A 17,249-nucleotide genomic window follows, 5' to 3' on the forward strand; every position below is an offset into this window, starting at 1 on the left:
ATGTGTTTTTCTCTATTTTGTTTCTCACAAGTTTTTAGGAATTTCGTGATAATTTCCCTACATCCCCATGGCAATGATGGATTATCTTTGTTAATTGATCCAATTTATTAGCTATTTCTTCTAGAAATCGATTATTATGTTTACTTTTAAGTAATTTATATATTTTTTCAAGAATCTCTTGAGAAACAAACAATGGGTTGGTTTTGCTTAAAATTGATGGTTTATCTATAACAATCTTATTTAATTAGGATTATTAGGAGTCAAATATGACTTATGGTCCAATTTACTTTAATTGTTATCCAAATACAGTTAGATTGCTTATCTAACAATTCAACTCTAACTTTAAATATACAAGAAAAATATTATAATATGGATCCAAGATCTAAAATTTATTAATAATATATAGGATATACAATAAATATATGATAGCATCAATAAATCCAAAAAACTAATTCGATCTTTCATATGAAATAAAGTCAACTCAGCATCCCGAGGCAAATAGAAAATTCTCAACCTTCTTATATTGTAGAAAAAAAGTTACATGGATCAATAACTCATAATTTTTAAAATCAAATAAATCATCTCTTCATATGAGTTCAATTACACATCTACAAGAAAATCAAATACAGAATTAAAAGAGATTGATTTTGAGCTTAATATCCTGAGGACCTATTATCAAAAAGAAACCAGACTACCAACTCCCCTTCTCCACCTCCTATTCAATCTCAAGTCTTAAATGAAGAGTAACAATTTCCAAAGCAATTATCTACCAAAACTATGGAATTCCAAATGGGTAAAGACTATTTAAGAAAAGATTTTAAACAAGAAAAATATAAAGAAAATATAATCATTTTTCTCAAAAACAAATGAGGAAGAAATAAAATTAGAGAAAAATGGTATTCTTCTATAAATAAATATTAGTTTAAAGAGTTTTTTCCCAATTTATCCTTTTTTAAAAAAATATATTAAATAATACCTTTTTTGAAAAAATAATTCCCGGAGTAACCCTAACGTAATCTCGCTATTTGGACTAGCGAGATTTAAACAAATTTCTCTACTTTGAGTAACGAGATTTAAGCAAATCTCGCTATTTCAAATAGCGAGATTTGTCACGTGTCATTTCGAGAATTATTTTCCCAAAAAAGATATTATTTAATATATATATTTTTTAAAAAATAATAAATCAAAAAATAAATTCTTCTGTGTAATAAATAAGGAAATAAATTATTTTAATATATATATTTTTTAAAAATGATAAATCGGGAAATAAATTTTCTGCGTAATAAATTGGGAAATAAAACAAAATTTAATTCTTTTTCTTATTACTTTTGGAACAATAAATTTTTGAAAAGAAGAAAATTCCTATTTATTATATTTTTAAATTTTTTTTATTTAAAAGTATTGTTTTGTTTACTAGATTTAAAGATTCTTTATTTAATCTATCTTATATCAATATAGAAAATGTATAGACAATACTCATTTCTCTATTTGGTTCATAACAAGAATAAAATTTCTACAGGATTGCATGAAATTAAAATTTTCATATTTTGTAAACATTGTCATATGTGAGCATAAAGATAAGAGTGTCACATTTTTTAAAATTTTATATTCCTCAAAATATAAAAATTGCCATCATATATGGCTTTTTAATTACCAGTTAAATGTAAAAATAAATATCATGAAGATTTTAAAAAAAATTAAGGGTCTATTTAGTTATGGAAAATATTTTTAATTTTTATTTTTAGTTTAAAAAAATATTTAAAAAATAGCTAATTGTTCATTTTTTAGAAATTTTTTCTAAAATAAATTAACAGTATAAAAAATTTGACACTATTTTCTAGTAGAAATAGTTCTATTTTTATTTATTTATTTATTTTTTAAATAATTAAAAATGACATTCTTTATTTTTTAAAATTCATATAGAAAATGTAACAAATATTTTTTACTGTTTTTTAGATTTCTAACTCTTATTTTGTTAATTAAGACTTGAGAGCATGCACTCATATATTAAATTTTGATTTGTGAATTCAAATCCAAAATTAGTGATCAAAAATATTAACTTATATAATTTAATTTTTTTTAAAAAAATTACTTTAATAATTATTTAAAAATCTAAAAAATACAAATAAAATTTATTTTGACTTTTTAAACAAAATATTTATTTTCTAACTATTTAATATGAATCTTAAAAACTAGAAAATCAATTATAATTTTTATAATTTTTAAAAAATAAAAAATAAAAATATTTTCCAAAAATAAACTAGGTTGCTGCTTGATAATTAGGACGATAGGAATTGAAATTGGAATAATTGATTCTCGTTCCCAATATTTTCTTATTGGAAATCTCATTCCAATTCCGCATGCAAAATGAGATTTCCCCTTTTGTCTATATTTTGATTCCTACCTCTTACTTTGGAATCAAATCCTGATTCTTGAAAATACAATATTTATTATAATATGACAATTTATACATAATATATATTACATAAATTTTAAAAATAATATTAATATTATGATATCATTATTAATAATTTTATTATATATAATAATATTATAGCATATAAAAATTTATAGAAAGAATTTATTTTCCGATTTATTACGCAGAAGAATTTATTACGCAGAAGATTTATTTCTCGATTTTTTATTTTTTTTAAATATATTAAAATAATTTATTTCCCTATTTATTACACAGAAAAATTTATTTCCTGATTTATTATTTTTTAAAAAATATATATATTAAATAATTTTTTTTTAAGAAAATAATTCCCGAAATGACATGTGGCAAATCTCACTACTCCAAGTAGTGAGATTACGTCAGGATTATTCCGGAAATTATTTTCCCGAGAAAGGTATTATTTAATATATTTTTTAAAAAAAAAGGATAAATTGGAAAAAAAAGCTCTCAATTTAAATTCCATTTGAGGTTCAAAGAAATATATTTAGCTATTAACGAAGAAAAAAATTAAAATAAATGTTCAAAAGAAAACAAATTTGAACGTGGAAAAATTGTGTGCATGCTTTGCTGTTTTTGGATGAATATCATTTACAAGAAAATCAGATTTGACAATTTAAAAATAGACGTATAAAACACTTTATTATGTACTATTACAATTGAATTATATATATATATATATATATATTAAATTTATTAATCTTGAATTTAAATTTAGATAAATATAAATAAATTTCAGTATAATTTCTACAAATATAAGGGGAAAATACTTTCCTGAGCCATGGGTCTTCAGATATTTTTTTTTCTTTTGCATTCTATAAATCGCAAGAGTGCACATCATTTATATTAATAATAATAATTAAAAAAATCTTTGCATAGGTTTTACGGCAACATGCAACAGAAAAGAGTACGACATTCAACGCAGAGCAGCACTACAACGGTAATAACACATTCTGTGGTAATATGAACACCTTAAAAAAGGAACGCATGATTCGGAAAAATCCGAATTAATCGACCAAAATTGATCGGTTTGGTTTAGTTAAGAACACAGTATTTGATTATGTTTTTTCAAAATTCGATTAATCGATTAAGAGAAATATTAATTCAGTTAATCAAAATAATCGATTTAATAATTAATTAAAATTTAAATATAAATTAATATTTATTAATTTGTTAATATGTTAATTTGGCTTTTAATAAAAAAAATTACAATTACATTATATTTTTATTAATTAATTTTAAATGAATTCGATTAAATTCGATTAACCGAATTACCCAAAAAGATAATTCGATCGAATTCAGTTAGTAGTTCTCATTAACTGAAAATTTCAGTTAATTCAGTTAGTAAACTGAATTTGGCCGATGATTTGCTCACCCCTACACCAAACGATATTTTATGACTGCCAAAACACCAACATACAAATTAGCTTTCTTACCCGCAAGGCAGCCTTCACCTTCACCCTCACCCTAACGAGGCGGACATGAATGCAACTCATATATCCAAAAACCAGAACTGGCAATGAATCTTGGAACTCTTTTTAACATTAAAAGGTATCCCCAATGGGATAGTGAGGAAACTTTCATAAAAATCAAGACATGATTTAAAACCCAACAGCTCGATTAGCTCAAAAATATCTTTAAAGCATTCCACAAGAAGGTCCCAAATTCTCATACAAGTTGACGCCCAAAATCATTCCGCACAAAAGATCAAGTTCCAAGACAACTTGGAATAAAACTTACAAATTACTCGAACCAGACTAGCCAAATGCTGAGCGGCGCGCGCATGTGTGATTTAGAAAAAGCAGACATTAGCGCAACCTTCTTGCTTCTCTTTCAGTCTCAAGTAGGGTTAGGACATCCCCTACCCTGACTGGTCCCTTCACATTCCTAGTGATTGTCCGATCTGAATCCATAAATTTAACTCTCACCTGTGTGACCTGCCCTCTTGACCCCGTCCTACCAATTACTTTTATCACTGTTGCATTCTTTATCTCCTTCTGGGCATCCATTCTGCTGGTAAATCCAAAACATGAAAACAAGATAAAATGAAACAGGGGCCCATCATTTATGCAAGGGTACAAAAAAGAAAAGGGTAGGGATATAAGGGCAACAAAACAATTACACACATCACCGCCAATACTAACAATCAAAATAACAGGTAGACTAAATGCATAATACAATATTACTGCCACAACCAAGCTAAATGGAAGTAAATTATCAGTCCAACTAGAAGAACAGTTTGAACCAGTCCAACCATTTAACCAATGGCATCAGCACATGTCACATTAATAATTTCAGACACAAAGATGTCATCAATTAATGTAAATAAAATAAACAAACTTATCATATAGCAGTCTGGTTCCTGCTTTAACACCAATTTGGTTTCCTTCTTTGTCCAGTATGGTCTGGTTTGGTCCGCTCTTAAAAGCACTAGTATAGTACTGAAGGATAGGCTCGTAGGTCAGTTTTTCAAGATATAATTGATACTAACATAGCTACAAAATCCAACTAGGAACAAGAAGATGGTATCTACATAAAGAAAAGGAGTGAAAAGACTCGTGTATAGCTAGATGTGCTCAAACATAGGAATGTGAGACAGTATGGCAGGACTAGACTTAAATTTATCATATAGCAGCAGGAATATAAGAGCAGCAAGCATAGTTGCCAAATCAAGATTCGAATCGTGAATTGAAATTCCAATTTTGGGAATCAAGAATAGAGCATTGAGTCTTAAGATTCGGTACAAATTTCTAAAATGAATTCTAAATGATACACATACATTAATATACAAACAACAAGCAAAATGATAAAATACATATAAATTTTGACAATTAAAAATACCATATTTCATGTGTATGCACTTTTCCTAAGTAAATGAGAATAGAATGTTAGAAAATACAAAAAAAAAAAAAAAGAACTTTATGCTGTTTAAGGGAAGGAATCATGAAACAATGATAAAATAAAATAAAATAAAATTTAAAAATAAAAAATAATTGGTATTTATCAACAATTTTAAAAAATAATATTCCATGCGTATCTTGCTTCTTGGATTAAAAATAAAAATAAATAAATAGCCTATGATAATAATTGAACAAACTAATAAAAAAGCTAACTTTTGAATCTTAACAACACAACGAATCATGAGTACCATCCTAGCCGGTGAGTGTTATGCCCCTTCTTTTTCTCAATGACAGAACACTATACTCGTTGTAAAGTGAATAATAGTTTTGTGAAGGCAGCATAAGACCTAAAGTTCTGTTTTTTCCTCCTTTTAAGCAAGAATTGACATAGACAAGGAATGGAAGGTAATCATGTAAAAATAAAAGCAAAAAGAAAGAAATGTTGTTTTGGGGGTTTTAAACTAGTTAGACTTGTCCGAATATGATGTCTAGAATCATGTGAATAGATAGATTCAGATCAATTCGATAGATTCACAAGGTGAATAAATAGAATCGGAAATGATTCAGTTGTTTCCAGATTTTCTAGTAAGATTCGAATCGATTTGGGGTGGGATTGATATGAATTGTATGAATCAAACAGTGAATTGCAAGATTCTAACAACTATGTTAGCAAGTTAAAGATAAACAAGTAAGAAATGAAAATAAATTAACGTAGCATAGAAAAGACATGTTAGAGAGTGCAACTCATTGCGCAACTTCAGGTTTTCACTTCTCCAGAAAGAGAAACCAAGAGAACTGTACTACTACTCATTCCAAGGGATCCAAAGTAGGGGATTAAGGCCAAAGCTGATTCCACTAAGAGGACCAGGCTTGCCCAAAAAGAGAATAATGGCATTGAGTGCACATATGTCTAACCAAGCAAATAAATATGCCCCTAAGGGAAACAAGCCAACCTAAGGGCGAGAGAAACAGCCACATCTACGTGTGATCAGCCATCAAATGCCAAGGAAGACACTACATGCAAATAAGCTATCAAAGGCCAGGGAAGACACCACATGCAGATCAACTATCAAAAGCCAAGTTAAAGACAAGCAAGAAATGAAAATAAATCAACGTAACAGAGAAAAGATGTGCAAGTGCAATACATTGTGCATCTTCAGGTTTCCATTTCACTAGGAAAAGTAACCATGCTGCTACTTGTGCCAACGGACCAAAAGTAGGAGAAACTACATGCAGATCAACTATCAAAGGCCAAGGAAATAATGATCCGTCCCAAAGACACCTCCAAAGCCTTTCCAACAGATGACAGGCACATATGAGAAACCATGCTCCTGGTCCATCCCCATGGGTAATCATGTTCCTAGAGGGGTGCGAACATATAATACTGCACCAAGCTCAACAAAAAACTACTATGCTGAACTTAATAACCATTAAGTAACACATCTTAATTCTAAAATACTTCACGAGCAAATTATATATGAAAAAATCATTGGAAACATATTATGAAACTTGCCAAGTCCAAACAAGAAAAAGAAAAAAGTTCTAATATTATTTTTTGGCCCATTTTCCATAATTAACTTGAAAACAATTTATATTACAAAAGTATGGAGACGGCCTTTCAAAAAATCTAGGAAGTTCATAAAATTCCTGATTGAGGAAAAAACTACATCAAATTTGCCCACACAACTAGGAAATAAGAAATGCTACTATGTTTCATAGTTGCCCTAAACCCTCCCTAAGAAGTCCATGAATTGCCACCATTTGGGAATGCATCATTTATTTATTACACAAATGGGGCATTAGAGAATTGATATAACCCCTACATTTTTTCTAGATACCACCATTTATAAGCTGCCAAAACTTACTTTCAACCCTTTCCTAGATCGTTAAAAATTCATTTTTCTTCCCCAAAAATGTTCTAGATTATTATTTAAAATTCTTATTGCCAAGATAACAATTCGATAATTGTACAGTTGATGCTAAATCTTGTTATCACTGACAGGCACTCCAAACAGAGTAATTCTTACGCATTATTTTTAAAAAAATATTCTCCAAACTACTACTCAAGTTCCTGTACTAATTGCTCGCACAACTGAATTAGTCACTTTATTCATTTTTTTTTCCAGCTTTTGGCTTTTCCCTTTTCATTCTATGCATCACTATGTATCATATAGGAAAGCAGCGAAAGCTTCAATCTTGGCATTACCAGCAGCAAATGTCATTAAAAAACATATCATATCAAAAGTATTCACATTTATTTCCCCACAAAAATCTTCAAAGCACAAAGATATAATTAAAGAATAAACTAATATGATCATTTAAATGTAAAAATATTTAAGGCCGAAATTTTAATTCTCATTCAGTAAAAATAAATTATTTAAATTATTTATTATTACGTGCATCACATGATTTTCTACTAGAAAGGTTTGTGAGCAAAATATTTTAGAGCAAAAAAAAAGACATTACAAACAATAGATTTCGCAAAATAAAAATATTATATCCCCCTCTCACAGTAAAGATGTTATGATAGTACTGATATTTTGTTTAGATGTTTACCTTGAGATATTTATGGATGTTCACATTGAGATATGTATTAATTTGTAATTGTTTATTTATCTTTAATAAAGTATTATCTAATCTAATAATTGTTGAATGTAGCATGACATTTACACAGTTATCTCTTCTAATAATTGCAAAATCAAAATTGCTTGTAAAAATTACTTAACATTTTATTTATAGTCTATGAAATATTATAAATATCGGTTGCAATCCATGAATCCTTACTTGTATCAATCAAAGGTAAACAATTTTCTTCAAATTCGTTTCTCTGAAGGAATCTAAAAATTTATTTATATGCTCGCGCACCACAGACAAGTACAACCAAAATTCAACCACCACCAGCTCACCTGGGCTGCAATAACAATTCATGGACAGAATTCCTGAGATCATGAGTTGATTGTAGGTCAGTGGCTGTACTAGCAATCATCTAGACCGACCAAAGCCTATCATGGGGGGAAAATTCACAGCAGCCTGGTCAAGCTTTGTAACATCATTCTGTTGTAACTGTGAAGTATCTATCTAGACAGTTGGAATAAGACGATCAAAAAATGGCCCCAACTTTGTTTAGAAATTAAAAACTAAGCCACTAGTATCAAGATTCAAACTGTGAAGCATGTAGACAGTTGGAATATGATGATCGAAGAATTGTAGCTGGCTCTCAGCTATAAGTGACAAATGTTTAGCAGCTTCACCAAATAGCTGTTTGATTCAGGGGCATGGTTTTAAATCGCAATCATGTGTAACGTCACATAACGGTCGCAAGTGTTGCAGGACGCGGGAGACGCAGGTGTTACGTAACAGGAAGCAAGCGTAACGGTCGTGAATTTTTTTCACGCATGAACAACCGTGCCAAAATTGAAAAATAAGCATGCAATCCATTAATACATTATTTTTAATAAATTTAGACTACTTTTATTCAGCCTGTAAATGCTTTTTAACAGGCAATATGACTTTTTATATTAATTTTAGTGCATTGTTCACCAAAAAACAAAAAAAAAAAGTCAATTTTTTATAGTTTGCACTACATTAATGGGTAAAAAAATGTAGAAATGTAATTAAAATGAAGAATCAATTAATTAGAGACATAAAATTACTAAAAATGGGTCAATACTGAATATACACATATATGAATTTGAAAAATGATTGGTCAATAGTGGAATAGATGAATACAATATTATAAATTTACAACATAGCACATGTCAACATCAAAAATAATGACGTGGAGGGTCTTCTTAATCTGTATCCCTATTTTTTTCTTATTTTATTAATAGTCTTTATAATTTTAAATATTTATTACATAAAAATAAAATATAATCTTTGGTTAAAAATAATAAGTAGCATTGATTTAAAATCTTTAATTAAAATTTCAAAATATTAGATATTTCATCTATTAAAATAAGCCATAAAATAAGAAAAAAAATATTGACCATTAATATATAATATATTTATTTTAAGACCATTAAATTTATTTTTCAAATCTTAGCAATTAAGGATTTAGGATTTTCGATGTTTATTCACCCTAATTTAACTATTAAACTGCCTAAGCCTCAAATCCTATACCTAAGCCTAATATAATATATAATTAACTACTTAAAATAACTAGAGCAAAACCTAATATAATATATAAATAAATACTAGTTTAAGAGTTTAAGTAAACAAGAAACAAAAGAGAGAAAAAAATAAACAAAAAGGAACATGAAGATTTAAGAATGAAGAGACAGAGTGTGCTGGAGGAGTCTCGAAGAGTCCACTCCTAGATTCGAACTCTCGAAGACCAGAAGGGAGATGGAGCTGGCGGCGACTCGCAGAGCTGCTGCAGGGCTGGCCTGCAACTGCTGAACAGGGTGGGACAGGGCTTTCGAGCCTTCGACTGCTTGAGGGGGGGAATCTAAGCCTTCAATGGTTCGACTGCTTGGGTGGGTTGGGGGGGGGGGTATCTTAGCCTTTCAACTTGAGGAGGAGTGTTAGCCGACTGCAAACAAAGGATTCTTCAGCTTCAAACAACAAATCAAAGGTAGTTTAGTCTTTGGAATGGTAGATCTGCCAAGGATGAGTGCTCCGGAGAGGGGGAAAGCAGGGAATCGTGAGAAAGTGTTGGGTGGATTTGAAGGAGAAAAGCGGAATGAAGTGTCGGCTACCGTAACGGATCGTAAAGGTGCCCGTTAGGAACTGTTGCGGCAACCTAACGGCCATTAGGGCCGTGAATTTTTTCTTCCCCGTGGGTCCGTAATGGCTTCGGCGTCCCAAATTTAATATCTTCAATTGCGAAGTCAAAGAATTTAAATCATAATCTCTAAGAACAAGAAAAAGTAAGCCCAAATCTGCACATTAAAATAGATTTTTACCCATACTTTTTAAAACAAATAAATGCTTTCACAGCAGTTACAACTCATCCTCGTCAAATTCCTTCGTTTATTGCTTGTGCAGGTGAATTAGACACTCTATTTCAATTTTTTTTAATGTTCTCCCGCTTTATTCTAAGTATTAACATTGCATGAAATGACATGGAAAAGTATACTATCCAACGAAAAAAGAAAAAGGCTTCCATGGCCGCTGGAGGTAGCTTCGGCCTGCATCAGCCATACACCTGAGTTGAGAGAGAGAGATAGAGAATAGGATCTGACTTACCTGGGAGAGGCCGAGACGGCTGGTTGCAGCGGCTGGTGGGAGTTGCAAACGCTGGCTGTGGCGGGCTGGACTTGGAGCACCGGCGGCCACGAAGGAGGAGGCAAGTGCCTAGGGCTCCTCTGCTGTAGAGATGAGACGAGAGTGGCGATAGCTAGGGTTAGAATTGTTCACCCCTCGACGAGCCTCTGCGTTTTATAGACAAAAAGAATCTGATTGACCCGTTTGACCTGATTGGCTTCCCGGGCAAGCCCGGCTGTTTTCTTTTTGACCCACAATTAATTAAGAGTTATTTGTATTGCTGTTATTTTATATTTTTTGTTTTTCTTTTTTTTTTATAATAAAAAAAAATTATAGATAATATTTTTTTTATGTTATCAATTTTTTTTTTTTATCCATTTTAAGCTTTTTGTTAAAAAATTGAAAATCAAATTTTATAATTTTCAATTGTTTTGATTATATAAAAATTTTAATATTTAAAAATAATTTTTAAATTAAATTATTGATTTTATGCAACTTTTAACTTAAAATTAAAATTAAATGATCATATGAATTTAAAACAACAAATAATTCAAGTGAGAAGACAAAACAACAAAGACATACAAATAATTCAAGACTTATCTTGATTCTATACTTTTGTGCAAAAGTTATCTAAATTATGTCCTTACACTCCTTTGTCGTCATCAAGATCACGATCCAATTCATTTACATTTCTCAGAACATCAACGCTCTAGTATATTTATTATTTTCTCTGTTAACCATGTTTTTAATTGCATTAAGGTCAACATTGAAACAACTAAATTAGTAGTCACGTCTACACCAACACAAGGAATAATATTGTTGATTAATAAGAAATTGGTGGAATGACAAGTGTGGTGACCATGGAATTATATACTATATCCATTCTATTGGTATGTAAAATAATTAAGGTGCGGAGTAATATGTGTTATGGTGGTGTAGTAAACTTGCCCTAACTTATATAAAAATGGGTGCAAATGCTATTCATGAGGTTTTCATCCGCCTGTGTCAAGTATGACAGTATAGAAAAAACATTGTATATGTTGATTTTCACGGATTGATAACTTGGAATCAACGAGCAGGGTTGAGCTTTTAGATATAACTTGATTGTGGACATTCATATGAATTGCAATAGTAAATCCATCGTACTTCTCCTAATATGAAAATTATTGTTGAAATTAACTAACTAACAAATGATCCACAATTTATATTTAGTTGAATTTATGGTTACAAGTTGAATAATCATATTCTAATCATATAATAACAATAATATTAGTAATGTATATGCATAATAACAACAATAATGATAATATTGATTTTTTTGAGATCCGCCCAAGTGTTCAATGAATTTTCCCACTTACGTTGCAACGAATTATTAAATTTAATTTCATGAGCTTTCTGAAATCCAGTGTGTTTTTAGGGACCCTAACAACTTATGCTATTGCCCTGCCAGTTCCAATCCGGCGGAGAAGAGACGAGATGGGGAATTCGCCGGCGAGGGAAGCCATTGCCGTCGTCGTGATGGTCTGCTATATGCAACTCCGGCTGGCTTTTGCTACTGTTCGTCTCACTGCCTTCTCCCTTTCCTTCGTCGACGCTCCCGCCACATTTGGTAACTCTCTCCGTCTCTCTCTCTCTCGTCTTCCTTCTGTGTTTGTACTCCTGTTCTTATTTTCTTCAATTCTCTATCTCCATTAGGTTTCTGAGGAAGCACAGGCAAAGAAAAGAAATTTCCTAATCTGGTTTCTATTTTCACGCGTTTGTCTTGTGTCCCTTCCAAACTAAGAGAAACCTCACCTTCACATGCCAAATGATTGTTCTTCTTTTCTTCAATTCTCTCTCTCCGTTCGGGTTGCTAGAAAGCACAAGCCAAGAAAAAAAGGATTCCTAATCTCATTACTAATTTCACGGGATAATTTTGTGACGGCCCCTAAATTAAGAGAAACCTCACCTTCATAGGCCAAATGATTACGTTTTAGGTTCAGATGAATGCATGCTCTCTCTCTCTCTATTGAAATTTTTCGAAGAAAAAGCCAGTGCAAACTGAGCTACTAGAAATTGTTGCTTAGTTCAAGTAAATTGGAGTTCTTACAGTGTCGATGTCTAAATTTCATAGCGTTAGGTGTGAACAAGACTGGAATATGTGGAGCTTTGCACTTGGCGGATCCCCTGGATGCATGTTCTTCGCTGATCAATGGTTTTAGATCTGACAGAGCTGATGGAAAAAGGTTTGTTTTGATTGTTAGGGGTAATTGTGCTTTTGAGGATAAAGTCCGAAATGCGCAACGTGGTGGTTTTCATGCTGCCATCGTGTACGATGATCTAGACAAGCCAGATTTGGTTTCGAGTGAGTCTTCTTTTGGCTTGAACTCCCTCCTATTGAATTGATTACTTCACTTCTGTGCAAAAGGAACATACTACAAATAAGATTTATTTGTAAGAGATTCTAATGTTAAATTGCCCTGAAATCAAAAGGAATTATTGAAAGTTTTTTTTACCGATTGTTTGGGAGCTTGGAGTTCATACGTGAACTTGGATTGATGTGAATTTGAATGTTCACCCAAATCTGCCCAAATCTAAATCCAAGTCATGCTATCTGTGCTCCCAAGATAACCTTATTGTAATGGTAGTATAAATTTTGGTTCCTAGCAAGCATCAGATACAGTAAAGTTTACTGATGGCATTTTGATTTAAGTCAGGAATAACTATCTATAGGCTGTAGCCTTTATTTAATAATAAGTTAACTGCAAGGCTTACAGGCATTTCATAGAGTGGATTTTTTTTTTATATTAAGTAGAAGAAATCTGGGCAAAATGGAATGTCTCAAATCCATGGCATCTTCATTATTATAATTCGTCGCTTTTTATTTGAAATTGTCCATGTCCATGGGAGGTTTGCCAATCACAGAAAATTTTCCACTACATGAAACAATTATGAGCTTCTTGTCTTCTTAAAAGCTTTGAGGGTTTCAAGCCTTTCATACTGCTATTTGTCATCACATATACTGTTTTATCCATGCAAAGCTTCCATTTGATTATTAGATGATATAATATCTTTTTTTTTCTATTGCTTCTCTTTCTCTTCTTAAAGTATGTTTCTCTTCTTTTGAGCTAGTTAGCTACTATAATGTGTGCTTCTTGTCATCCTAGTGGTAGGGAACTCTGAGGGCATACAGGTGCATGCAGTCTTTGTTTCAAAAGAAGATGGTGAGATCCTCAAAAGGCATGCTCAGGGAGAAGAAATTGAATGCTGCATCAACCAATCACATGAGGAAACAGCCGGCAATGTGCTTGTAATATCTCTTGTCTCTTTAATTGTCATGTTATCTGTCCTGCCAATGATCCTTATCTCTCGCTATCATCGGATGTATCGACAACGAGCATACCGCCCTTCTTCAAATATTGATACGAAGATGGTAGAATCTCTTCCTTGTTTCACATTCAGCCTTGCTCGCCCAAGTGACACTCGTGCAGTGGAAACTTGTGCCATTTGTCTGGAGGACTACAAAAGTGGAGAAAATCTCAGAGTTCTGCCCTGCCAACACGGTAGAACCTTACTCATAATGTCAATTTTCTTGGCTAATAATCTGTAGTTGTACGCCATTTAGGCCAGCAATGTTATGTCAAACTCTATTTTGGCACAATATTGACCCTGCATGTCTTTGAGGTTCATAAATTTAGAGAGAATTGTCAAATATTGCATAGCCATTGAATATTGCTATTGTTAAAAAGAATAAGAGGCCATTTGGTATCACTTTCTAAAATTATGAAAACAAAAATGAGACATTGATAGTAAAAACCGAAAATTGACAACCTGTCGGGTTAATATTTCCAAAACTAAAATGAGTTAAAAACCTAATTGAACAGGTACTCATTTTTGCCCTTGAATCAAATAAGAACTGAAAATATGATTAAGATAATAAAATATACAAAAGAATACAAATATAAAATATTATAATAATAAATAGAAATTTTTATAACTATTTTATTAATTATTATATTTTGAGATTCACTTTTTAGTACGAACAATCTTTTTGTATATGATAATTGAAAAGAAGTTAAAATATTTTCAAATGTTTTTTTTTTTTTTTTTTTTTTTGTTCTAAGGGCAAAAGACACTAACTTACCTTGACGTTTGACAAAAAGATAGAGACCTTTCCTAAGGTTTCAAAAATATTACAGATTTTCCTTGAGAATTTCAAAAATGTCAGACCTGCACTGAAATTTGTCAAAAAGATACAGATCTTCCCTCAAAATCCTTATCTTTTTCAAAATATAAGGGGAGGTTTATGTCTTTTTAGCTAATGCCAGGGAGGTCCTTGGAATTCTTGAAATCTCAAGAGAGGTTCCTAGAATTTTTGAAATCTTAGGGAAGATCATTGTCTTTTTGCCAAACCTTAGGGAAGGTTAGTATCTTTTGCCCTTCTTTTAATTATTTTCAAATTCGTGTGGTTGTTTGATTTTAATTTTAATTAATAAATTATGTATAAATGAATGATTTAATCCATAAATATTATTCTGGATATTAGAATGTCGTCGTAACAGGTTGCCAAAACAACTGAAAATCATAAAACAACTGAAGACTGATGACAACAAAAAACTAGTAATATAAACAAATATGTTGTCATAATCTTACCCTTAAGTAGTATGCAATGTGGTGTATATTCCAATCTATGGAACTTAATTGTTATCAAATCAATGTATTCTGCTGCCTCATACGAATATAAAAATGCAGCGTTAGATTTGTCAAAAAAAAAAAGTACTGGAAGAAGCTTTTTTCTGTATCAATGGAGCTTGGGTGATGTGTGTGATCAGCTATCTTCTTGTGCCACTCAGAATTCATGTGAACAGAAACTTGATATAATTATTTATACGGTCCTAGCAACACCACTTATTTTTGGTCAGTACTATAGAAGGAATATGGTAATGTCCGGTTGACATTGTGCTATGCGGATTAATTTTGTTGCTAAGATGTCTTTGAGCTGAAGGCATTTGAAAATCAGATTCCAACATTTCATAACTTTTCTAGTTTGATGTCTGGATTTCTCAAGTAGTAACTATTTGCTCTGATGTTTTGTGCAGAATTTCATGCAACTTGTGTGGACTCTTGGCTGACCAAGTGGGGAACATTTTGCCCAGTTTGCAAGCACAATATGAGCACTGATGCTGGATCTTCAGGAGTAAGTTAGCGAACGTCCTTCCTACCTTTTTGGCATTTGATATTAAATGTTGATTCAGTTTGCGCTCATATTGCAAATTATATAGGCTTAATTAGTGTCATTGTATCACCATGGTTTGTGTTCTGTCACTTGCAAGTTCTGTAAATTTTTGTAGAATGCTACTTGCTGTCCATGTTCATGTCGACATTGATCTTTTTTACTCCTGCACCATTGCTTGGCCATGGGGAGACAGATTAATTTCTGTAAATTTTTTTTTTTTTTTGAATTGTGTTTCAGAGAACTATATATGGAACAGAATTCAGATAACAGCTCAAATATGATCATGAGCGTTTCTCAAGGACTTTTCTGTGCCATTTTGCTTTGTAGGTCATGAGGTTCTCAGCTGATGGAGCCCAGTACAACTGGGTTTTGTATTTATTTATCCTTCTGCCAAAGATTGACTGAAGTGCTTTTAATTGAATGCAGGAAACACTAGTAGGTTGAATTTTGAGTAGTTGATGTCAAGGCACCACAGATGCGTTATAGTTTTTGGTTAATATAGGGTTCTCAATACCAAGCTGAAGAATCGCCATAGGTGTGGCTTCAGCAGCCAGTCCCTGTGGCAGAGATGAAATAGAGCAGGCTAGTACCTTTTTTATCTAATGCTTCTGGCCATTCAATCCAAACCAGGGTGCTGCAAGAAGTCAAGAGAATGTTGTCAAAAGAGAAAAAAAAAAAATTCTTCAGTGATGAGGTTTAGCAAGCAAATCGCATGTGCATCTGCCAACAGGGAGGTCTTTGGACGAGCTTCTCGCTAGAACAACTCCTCTCTGAGCCTGGGCAACCCAATTACTCTACTAAGCCTAAGCCAGGGCACCTACCCGACTCAAGTGGAACAAATTTTCTTGGCTGAGTCATCATGGGAATAATGGACTCTTGGCCGCCAATTTCCATATAAAGGACATAATTATAAATACCCCTTTTAAGTTTTACTTTCATAAATGCTTCCTTTAATTTTTATTTTGGTGGATTGAATGCCTCTCATAAGAGACTGGAGGAAGTTTTGCCTTTTTTTTTTTTTTTTTCCCAGAAAACTTCCAATGAAAATATGCATTATATTCTTATTTTGATTTTTGATCCGTATGCTTATTTTGATCGGAAACGAAAATCATTCAATTGAAATTATTTTTGATGAGATGACATTGTATTTTCTTAGACATAAGGGCAAGAAAGCTCAAAAAACGGACCGTAAAGCGTAATCCAATAAAAGAAAGCTCAGAAAAAATGAGCTCACCTGAAGGATGGCAGTTCAATTCAATATTGTCTAACCAGAAGTTTGGATGCATTAGAAATTCAAGGTCTTGATCTAAGTCCTATAAAAATATCAATAAAAGTGTAGATTGCATTTTAAATGATGCCATGTGGCCTAGTTTATTTTGCAAGTTACACCCACTCAACTGCTCCTGACGTAGACTATTATTTTTAAGTTTAATCTATAAATTTTCCCCTAGTGCTTGTTGAGACTTATTTTCTCCTC

At 31.8% G+C, this 17,249-nt stretch overlaps 2 protein-coding genes across 8 annotated transcripts; one reads left to right on the top strand and one right to left on the bottom strand.

Annotated features, from left to right (window-relative positions):
* Positions 1 to 4,049: 4,049 nt before the first annotated feature.
* On the bottom strand, positions 4,050 to 10,738 carry LOC131155670 (small ribosomal subunit protein eS28x-like). 4 transcript variants are annotated; one of them, XM_058108966.1, is made up of 3 exons: positions 10,540 to 10,738; positions 8,259 to 8,354; positions 4,050 to 4,462 (listed from the first exon to the last, which is right to left on the bottom strand). In XM_058108966.1, exons 2-3 carry the CDS (start codon positions 8,336 to 8,338, stop codon positions 4,261 to 4,263), a joined length of 282 nt encoding a protein of 93 aa, XP_057964949.1. In that variant the 5' UTR covers positions 8,339 to 8,354; positions 10,540 to 10,738; the 3' UTR covers positions 4,050 to 4,260. The 4 variants fall into 4 exon arrangements, with proteins under 4 accessions (XP_057964949.1, XP_057964938.1, XP_057964967.1 ...); XM_058108955.1 differs by having other exon boundaries at positions 4,050 to 4,465; positions 10,540 to 10,737; XM_058108984.1 differs by lacking the exon at positions 8,259 to 8,354 and having other exon boundaries at positions 10,540 to 10,728.
* A 1,132-nt stretch (positions 10,739 to 11,870) lies between these two features.
* Positions 11,871 to 16,836, top strand: LOC131155685 (receptor homology region, transmembrane domain- and RING domain-containing protein 1). 4 transcript variants are annotated; one of them, XM_058109010.1, is made up of 5 exons: positions 11,871 to 12,166; positions 12,671 to 12,901; positions 13,704 to 14,099; positions 15,636 to 15,733; positions 16,199 to 16,836. In XM_058109010.1, exons 1-5 carry the CDS (start codon positions 11,944 to 11,946, stop codon positions 16,214 to 16,216), a joined length of 966 nt encoding a protein of 321 aa, XP_057964993.1. In that variant the 5' UTR covers positions 11,871 to 11,943; the 3' UTR covers positions 16,217 to 16,836. The 4 variants fall into 4 exon arrangements, with proteins under 4 accessions (XP_057964993.1, XP_057965001.1, XP_057964977.1 ...); XM_058109018.1 differs by having other exon boundaries at positions 11,959 to 12,166; positions 12,677 to 12,901; XM_058108994.1 differs by lacking the exon at positions 16,199 to 16,836 and adding an exon at positions 16,010 to 16,070 and having other exon boundaries at positions 11,959 to 12,166.
* Positions 16,837 to 17,249: the final 413 nt, after the last annotated feature.

This window comes from Malania oleifera, chromosome 1, assembly GCF_029873635.1.
Source record: "Malania oleifera isolate guangnan ecotype guangnan chromosome 1, ASM2987363v1, whole genome shotgun sequence".
Lineage (NCBI taxonomy): Eukaryota > Viridiplantae > Streptophyta > Magnoliopsida > Santalales > Ximeniaceae > Malania > Malania oleifera.

Bases quoted from the DNA above. Each gene is read 5' to 3' on its own strand.
- LOC131155670 (XM_058108955.1), bottom strand. From the start codon at position 8,338: ATGATTGCTAGTACAGCCACTGACCTACAATCAACTCATGATCTCAGG. The intron at 4,466-8,258 runs GTGAGCTGGTGG...TGGATTTACCAG, and splicing joins GAATTGTTATTGCAGCCCAG to CAGAATGGATGCCCAGAAGG.
- LOC131155685 (XM_058109010.1), top strand. From the start codon at position 11,944: ATGAGCTTTCTGAAATCCAGTGTGTTTTTAGGGACCCTAACAACTTAT. The intron at 12,167-12,670 runs GTAACTCTCTCC...TAAATTTCATAG, and splicing joins CGACGCTCCCGCCACATTTG to CGTTAGGTGTGAACAAGACT. The intron at 12,902-13,703 runs GTGAGTCTTCTT...TTGTCATCCTAG, and splicing joins CAAGCCAGATTTGGTTTCGA to TGGTAGGGAACTCTGAGGGC.